Below are 6,000 nucleotides of genomic sequence, written 5' to 3'. Positions count from 1 at the left end.
TGTGTGACGGGGCTTGGTTTGCACTAAATACAGCCTGCGGGCTGAGCTGAGAAAACAGATTGCTGCACCACTCTGTTAAATAACCATCATTAACGTCTGGTTCATCGGAGAACTTTAGGCTGCCGTGGAGGTTTGGGGGGGGATGCAGCTCTCTTCCACGGCAGGGTGCTGAAATCAGATTTTAATTTAAGTTTTGCTCACGCTCTCTGTGGGCAGCGCTGTTGCCTGGGATCCGCAGGACTTCTCCCCCCAGGTTTGCGGGCAGGGTGACGGCAGCTGGCAGGCAGGGCTGGAACCACCGCCGCTCCCTGCCTGCTGCTCCCTGGCTGGGTTAGTGCGGACAAGGGGCTCTCGCTGCCTGTCCCTCTGTCTTTTCTTTCTGTCCTTCCCCAAGCCCTGGATGCTGCGAGCAGTTTCAAACCCCGCCTGAGCAAATACTCTTAAGTTCAGCAACATTTTACATCGCAAATCACCAGGCACAGACCCGTGTCCCACCGGTTGCGACTCTGAAGCACACACACACACACGTGCGCGATGCAGAAAGGTCCTTTTAATCCCTCTGCCCCTGCGGAGGAATGGCAGAGCTCCAGAGCCCGCGTGAGCGCGTGGAGATCCCTGCCCTTCAGCCCTTACAGGTAAAGCACACGAAAGTATTTTATCCTTGCAGTAGCTCTTTACATTTGGGAACAGTACGTAAGTCTAGTGTGCTGCTTCTAGCCGATTTATTTTCGCATACAGTAAGGAAAATAACCTGAAGTTTTAATTCACCTTCTTACCCAAAACATTTGAAGTTTAACAAAACATTTGGGGTTTTTTTTTTCCCACTGAGTGTTGCACTTGCTGTGAGTATATCTACACTAGCCTTCTACAAGGTCTGTTGGCATCTGTGTATTTCCACGCCACGTGAGAGGACTCAGCAAGCTCATCAGCTCGAGTGGCGGCTCTTTCTTGGTCTCCTCTTCCTTGAAAACTGTGATTTCAGCCAGTTGAAGAAGCCGCCTCTTGCTTTTAACTCAAACTCTACGGGGAAGTGGTCGCTCACCCCCAGCGCCTGCAAGACAACGGCACAGAGGGGTTGGGAGCTGGCCGCCCACGCCCTTTCCAAACCCTGCCGCAGGGGTTCCACCGCGGTGGCAGGGAGGTGGATGGGCAGCGGCGGATGTGGGGAGGTGCAAGGCGAGCATTGCATCACTTCGGGAGGATGCGACGGTTTTACGGACAAGACCACGTTCAAAACTGCCTGGATCCCACCGCCGGCTTTGCGCTCCTGTGTTAGCCCTTGCCCCATTGCTGCAGAGGCCACGCTGCGCCTACCTCCTCCTCGGTCATCTGAAAGTCCTTCTGGAAATCAAAAATGTTGACAGAGTGTGGCACGACGGCTTGGAGGAGCTTCTGCCCGCTGACCACGATCCTGCAAGGAGCAAGGGAACGGGGTGCTGTTATGGGATGCCCAAACAGCAACAGCCACGCTGCACCGTGCCGGTGGCCGGAGAGGTGGCCTTGATGGAGTCACAGCTACGCATGGTTTGTCCTTTCCCATGGGCTGCCCACCTAGAGATGCCAGGACGTGCTTTCTGCGGCATTTGGCTGATTGCTTTCCTTGGGAGTGAGACACCTACGTACCTCAGCGTGTGTTGGCCGTGGAAGCCAACGTTAAATGACTTGTATCTAAACCCGCCCCAACAGTGCTGCAAAGTTCAAAGCCGTACTTTGGATACAAAAATCATAGGACACCAATGGCTGAAGTCTCAGTGAAGTCCTGCTTTGATCCAGAAGCTCGTTCTGCAAGAGGTTTAAGTCTTGACTTTGGGCTCTAATAAGCTGATGTATTTATTGTCCCTGCTGAGGGAGCTGCAGGTAGCAGCAGGACTCGCCACGTGCCCGGGGAAGGCGAGGCGTCCCGCCTCCTGAGCAGAACCGCTTTTTGCATTTGTCAATCCAAATTACGAATGCAAGAGCAAAAACCATGGCGCAGAGCCGGCACGGAGGAGGCAGCAGCACCTCCCGCCCGGGTGTCTGCAGGGCTCTGCAGATGGGAAGTGCTGGGTGACTGACTGCCGTTCACCTCCACCTAAGCCGCGGCGATGGCTGGTTCTTGCATGAAATCTTGCCCTTTCTGCAAAGCTGCTTGCCAACGAGCCTGGAAAGTGCTTTGTGCTCCTGACTGGAAGTGTTCAGGTCTCATTTCCCCCTGGATACTGTTTTCTCTTTGAAGGCCTCGTGCACATTTGCTTTATCTGACAGTCACTGACACCTTTCCATATATTTTTTTTCTCAGAGAGACATAAACAGGGAATGGATGGCAGGGAACCCTTTACCTGTCATACGGGCAGCTTGTGCTTCCCTTCACCGTCGTGTCATTTTTGTCGCCGATTAGCCAGACGAATTCGGAGTAAGTCCTCAGCCGGATGTTCTTCCACTGCTTTTGGGGAACGTAGCTACATCCAGCATTGAAGTCCCCCATGAAGATGAAGTTCTGGAAGTTAGGAGGGTTTTCAAAAGTAATCATGAGGATGGCTCTTCAAAAGAAGACCAGCGAGGACCTTTAGGGTCAACAGATGCTCCCAATAGCCCATAGAGCTCAAAGAGCGAGCGCTCATTGAGCGCAGTGGGGCTTCTCCTTTCTGCTGGGCCCACCACCAAGACATGCTGATAAAACAGCAGTTTTATCGGGAGGTCAAGTTTACCGACTAAAGTGTGGAGAACTCGATGAAAATACATCAAAGGGAGACTAAAAATCTGGGGCTTGTTCTCAACGGTTTTAAGGTTATCAGGCTGTGAATAGTGCATAGCGTGCCAGGTGACTCGGTACCAAAGCCGCTGTTAGTAACGTGGATGTGTCAACTAACCTCGGTTTTCCAGTGCTGTTTTATGTCTAAATATACATCATAGAGCTCATCAATCTCCCGTACTGCTGTCTCTGGTGTGGTGTGCAGAGGGATTACAGCAAACTCTTTAACAGCTTAAAAGCAAGACAAAAGAACAGGAAAAAATGTAATGGTTAAACACACACTGAGTCACAAAGAAACAGACTTGGAAGCAAGAAGGTTTTTTCTGAAGAAGAGCGGCTTCTGTTCTGGCTGTGGATCAGAGGCATTTGCTGTGTAATTGCACCGTGCTCCCCGTCAGCGCCCAGCCGATGCTGAGGTGCTGTGTCAGGGCAAGGCAAACCCCGCTCCGGCACCCATGGCAAGAGCTGCTCCTGGGGCTGCGCCGCCGGCATGGAGCGCATCCACCGAGCCGCTGGCAGAGGCGTTCCTGGGGCCGCCGGCCGCCGGGCTGCGGCGTGCACCGAGCTGCGGGCGATGCCGGAGGCAGCGGCCCCAAAGGCAAACGCTGCTCTTGTCAGGAAATGCAGCGTGGGGTGAGGACGCGGCCCCTTTTGCCTGCCCCCAGCGTGGGCGCGGGTCCAGCCGGCGGCCTCTCGCTCCGTGAGACTCGCTGGTGGGAGAACAATTTGTTTCTGAAACATCTCACCGGTTTTTGGAGACTGGAACCAGATGGCAAAGGGCTCTCTGGAGAAGGCATCCTCGTCCCCAGGCTGGGTGTCAGGGTACTGGTAAGTTTGTTTCACAGATACCAGCTCTTGCCTGCAGCAGAATAAACAGGATAGGGGATGGCGGGCTCGTGGCTCGCCGGGATGTGTCTAACACTGACTCCGTGCTCTGACCCGGACCCCGGGCCGTGGGCCGGGACGGACACAGCCAGGCTGGTGGCCGTGCCCGGGACGATGCCCGTACCCAGGCACAGCCCATCCCGCCCGCGCAGCCTGCGCCTCCCCAGCTCCCTCGGAGCAAAGCCATCGCCACCGCGTCCAGCCTGTCTCTGCGGCACGGCGACGCGGGAGGGCAGCGCGCGGGGCCGGCTGGCTCACCTGTAGATGAAGGCGTACTGCTCCTTGTAGCTCTTCCTTCCCAGCCGCTCGCTGGCCACGCAGCTGTATTCCTCCTTCGGCCCCTTCAGCTGACTGGAAGGAAAGTGGTTTTCCTGAATTTCTTTCTGCATTCAAAAGGGCCGAGGAGGAGGTAGTTTCGCCTTTGTCCAAGGGTAGGGGACGTTGCCTGCCTGACCTCAGAGGCGGGTGGCAGAGACAAAAAACCGTCTCAGGACCTGTGGTCTGGACCTGTGCTCCGTCGCTGGCTCTTTCGCTCTACATCCTCCCTGCCTATTGCAGCCTCTGCCTCTCTCTCAGCCGGGTCTCGTGTCCGGCCAGGTTTACGCTGCTCTTTCCTCGGGACCGTCGGTCCAGGCAGGCAGTCGCCAGCCTAAAGCCATTCCTGACCCTGCAGAAAGTGCCGGCCCAGTGCTAGCCCTCCCTTCTGTTTGCTTTTGAGAATTAATCTTCAACAAATTGAATCTAACTCGGTTATTTTGATTAAAAAATACGTGTCCTACAGCGGTCTGGAGCTGCCTTTGCTCCTGGCCTTCAGCGAGGCTGCCAGAGCCTGGTCCCTCCTCGACGGCTGGGGCAGAGCCCAGACCTTGAGCTCTCACGCCGGTAAGGTGGCACTGAGCAGAGCATGGGCTCTTGCCGAGCATCGTTCCCAATATTTGCCTCCTTGCCCATGGCCACCCTACCTGGCGAGCTTCTCCACCAGGAGAGGACAAACCCGGTTCTTGCTCTCCTTTATTTCCATCAGCAACGTGATGTCACAGCGAGAGACGATCTGCAAGGGGAAGGAGCAGAAGCAAGTTTGCAAAGCGGTGGGTTTTGCAGGACCAGAAAGAGGTTAGAAAGAAGTGGCTACTGGTGCGGGGGAAGTCCTCTGTGGAAGAAGCGGCACCCAGCCTGGGGTCATGGGATGGGGGCAGCGGCTGGAGCAAAGCCCTTCTGCTTTCAGAGCGGCCTCACGCCCACACGGGAGCTGGGAGAGGGAACTCGAGAGCAGAGAGGTTTTGGATGTGTTGAGAAGCTTTTGTGCCTGCCCGGAGGAGGAAGTGTGGAGGGGAAGGGGCAGCGGGAGCCGCTGCTGCCAGCCTGCTCTCCCGCTGCCACGGCTGGGCTGCTGCCCCGGCCGCCCCGCCACGGTCGGCCGTGCTTTTCTCTCCTCCCTGCCCCTTGCCGTGGAGGTTTTCTTCTCTGCGTCGGCCCAGCGCTGCACACAAGCGTCCCAGCTCACTGGGTGCCCAGACAGATGTGGCAGGAGGATTTGGGGACATCAAGGAGAGCCTGTTTGCATCTATCATCAACCCACTGCAACGGTTTCCATCCTTTCTCTGGTGGATAGACCCCTGAGGTCCTATCGCTATGCCGTGCCTTCCGAAAGCTGCGTGTGCTGTCAGCATTCGCCTCTCCCAGTCGTCTGCCGCAGACCCCTCTGAAACAGCCCGTAGAGCCCGAAGCCATCCCCGGTCCGACAACGGGGTGCCGGCACCCGTGGGCTGCAGCACGGCAGCCGAGCCGCAGGGTGCTGGGGAGCGGGGGGAGGCTGCCCCAGCCTGGCTCGGCTCCCACGGCTCCCACGGCTCCCACGGCCGGTGCCGGGATTCCCCGCGGGAAAGCCCGGCTCGCCCCGCAGCCCGGCATGCGCAGGGGCTTCCTTCTGCCCCCGGTTTTGTCGCTCTTCAAACTTTGCAGGTGGTTTTGTGGAAAAAAGCCCCTTTTTGCCCCCTGAAACTTGTACGAAAGGAATATATTGCCCATAATTTAGTATATATTGCCCATAGTACTGACAGTATAGGAAGAACGAGCCAGAAATGCCAACCCCAGCGAACCCCTCTCCTCCAGCTCTTTGCGACGAAAGGATTGACGCCCACCCAAACAGCGGCGTTCCTGGCTGCTGCCGCGCGGCACGCGCAGCCATCCCGCTGCCGCCGAGCCCTGCGTCCTCCGGTACCGGGGCCTCTCGGAGCGGACTTGCAAAAGCTGCAAGTCCAAAACCTGGTTCTTCTAAAAACCTGAGTTATCTTCAGCTGCTGCAGAGGAAGCCTGACGGTGAGGGTTTATTTACAGGAATTAGCAATCAGGCTTTTCAGTTTTGTGCCACACTCTGATACGAT

The 6,000-nt window shown here is 56.5% G+C and overlaps 2 protein-coding genes across 2 annotated transcripts in view; one reads left to right on the top strand and one right to left on the bottom strand.

Moving 5' to 3' along the window:
- Nucleotides 1-462: 462 nt before the first annotated feature.
- DNASE1L3 (deoxyribonuclease 1L3) overlaps nucleotides 463-6,000 on the bottom strand; it is a 6,071-nt gene continuing 533 nt past the window's right edge. The window contains exons 2-8 of the mRNA XM_072876307.1: nucleotides 4,579-4,667; nucleotides 3,875-3,967; nucleotides 3,478-3,590; nucleotides 2,850-2,962; nucleotides 2,319-2,476; nucleotides 1,315-1,411; nucleotides 463-1,051 (exon numbers count right to left, since the gene is read on the bottom strand). Coding sequence (XP_072732408.1) covers nucleotides 926-1,051; nucleotides 1,315-1,411; nucleotides 2,319-2,476; nucleotides 2,850-2,962; nucleotides 3,478-3,590; nucleotides 3,875-3,967; nucleotides 4,579-4,667 — 789 coding nt within the window. The 3' untranslated portion in view covers nucleotides 463-925. The remainder of the gene's footprint in view (nucleotides 1,052-1,314; nucleotides 1,412-2,318; nucleotides 2,477-2,849; nucleotides 2,963-3,477; nucleotides 3,591-3,874; nucleotides 3,968-4,578; nucleotides 4,668-6,000) is intronic.
- ABHD6 (abhydrolase domain containing 6, acylglycerol lipase) overlaps nucleotides 3,510-6,000 on the top strand; it is a 27,755-nt gene continuing 25,264 nt past the window's right edge. Inside the window, exon 1 of the mRNA XM_072876303.1 lies at nucleotides 3,510-3,559. The gene's annotated coding sequence lies outside the window, so the exon portion shown is untranslated. The remainder of the gene's footprint in view (nucleotides 3,560-6,000) is intronic.

The sequence above is a fragment of the Ciconia boyciana genome, chromosome 11 (assembly GCF_034638445.1).
Source record: "Ciconia boyciana chromosome 11, ASM3463844v1, whole genome shotgun sequence".
Classification (NCBI taxonomy): Eukaryota; Metazoa; Chordata; class Aves; order Ciconiiformes; family Ciconiidae; genus Ciconia; species Ciconia boyciana.
The sequence above is the reverse complement of the archived record's forward strand: the minus strand, read 5'-3'. Positions and strand labels throughout refer to the sequence as shown.